At 45.9% G+C, this 878-nt stretch overlaps 1 protein-coding gene across 1 annotated transcript; it reads right to left on the reverse strand.

Annotated features, from left to right (window-relative positions):
• Window positions 1–282: 282 nt before the first annotated feature.
• On the reverse strand, window positions 283–648 carry LOC134290021 (uncharacterized). Its single transcript, XM_062856946.1, has one exon. The coding sequence runs from the start codon at window positions 646–648 to the stop codon at window positions 283–285; it is 366 nt and encodes a 121-aa protein (XP_062712930.1).
• Window positions 649–878: the final 230 nt, after the last annotated feature.

Consider the following 878-nt stretch of genomic DNA (forward strand, 5'->3'; position numbering starts at 1 on the left):
TCGAGTCTCACCGGAGTACGTGGATTTCTTTTCATAATTTCAAATCTCAATTTGTTCATCGAGCACATGTTCTGTTGTGCACATGGATGTCAAAGCATTTTCAACAGTGGCTTTATCTCGTTTGAGGAACCAAGGAGAAAATGGTTCGGTGTTAACGCAGGAGCACAGTCGTCATCCACTGGGACGTGAGTTGTGGTCTGGAGTTAATGATGTTAATGGTATCGTCAAGAGTGCAAAATGGCTTTATCTCGTTTGAGGAACCAAGGAGAAAATGGTTCGGTGTTAACGCAGGAGCACAGTCGTCATCCACTGGGACGTGAGTTGTGGTCTGGAGTTAATGATGTTCTCTATTTCGATCATGAGATTTCGTAGCACTTCATCGGTTGGATTTCGAGGAGGGTTGATTGTTTGAAGGTTCCGTTTTACGCTGCCTATTAGTCTCTCCCAACTACCTCTCATGTGTGGCGCGAGGGGTGGGTTAAAGGACCAAGTTGTGTCTACAGTGATGAACTCTTTCATGACTTCGTCCACGTTCACTGCAGCCGCTGCCTGCTTCATCTGACGAGACGCTCCGATAAAGTTGGTTCCTCTATCGCTGAAGATAACGCTGGGCATACCACGGCGTGAGATGAAATTGCGTATCGCCATTGTGGTAGTTTAGCAGACCGCTGAGTAGGCGGTGTGTTTAGAAAGATCATTAGTAATAGAACTGTCAAGAAAGAAACACCACATTGGCGACGAGCAACAAGAACCCAGCGTGGAAAATCGAAGCTGATTGAAATTTGAATATGAACTAGCGTGGTAAAGTGGTAAATATATACTGTCTGATCCCGGCGGATAGCATCTGACCGGGTCAGACAAAAGAGGGAAAAGATGCC

Source organism: Aedes albopictus, chromosome 1 (assembly GCF_035046485.1).
Source record: "Aedes albopictus strain Foshan chromosome 1, AalbF5, whole genome shotgun sequence".
NCBI classification, from domain to species: Eukaryota; Metazoa; Arthropoda; class Insecta; order Diptera; family Culicidae; genus Aedes; species Aedes albopictus.

What these genes read in the sequence shown, in the direction of transcription:
- LOC134290021 (XM_062856946.1), bottom strand. Translation starts at nt 648, where the DNA reads ATGGCGATACGCAATTTCATCTCACGCCGTGGTATGCCCAGCGTTATC.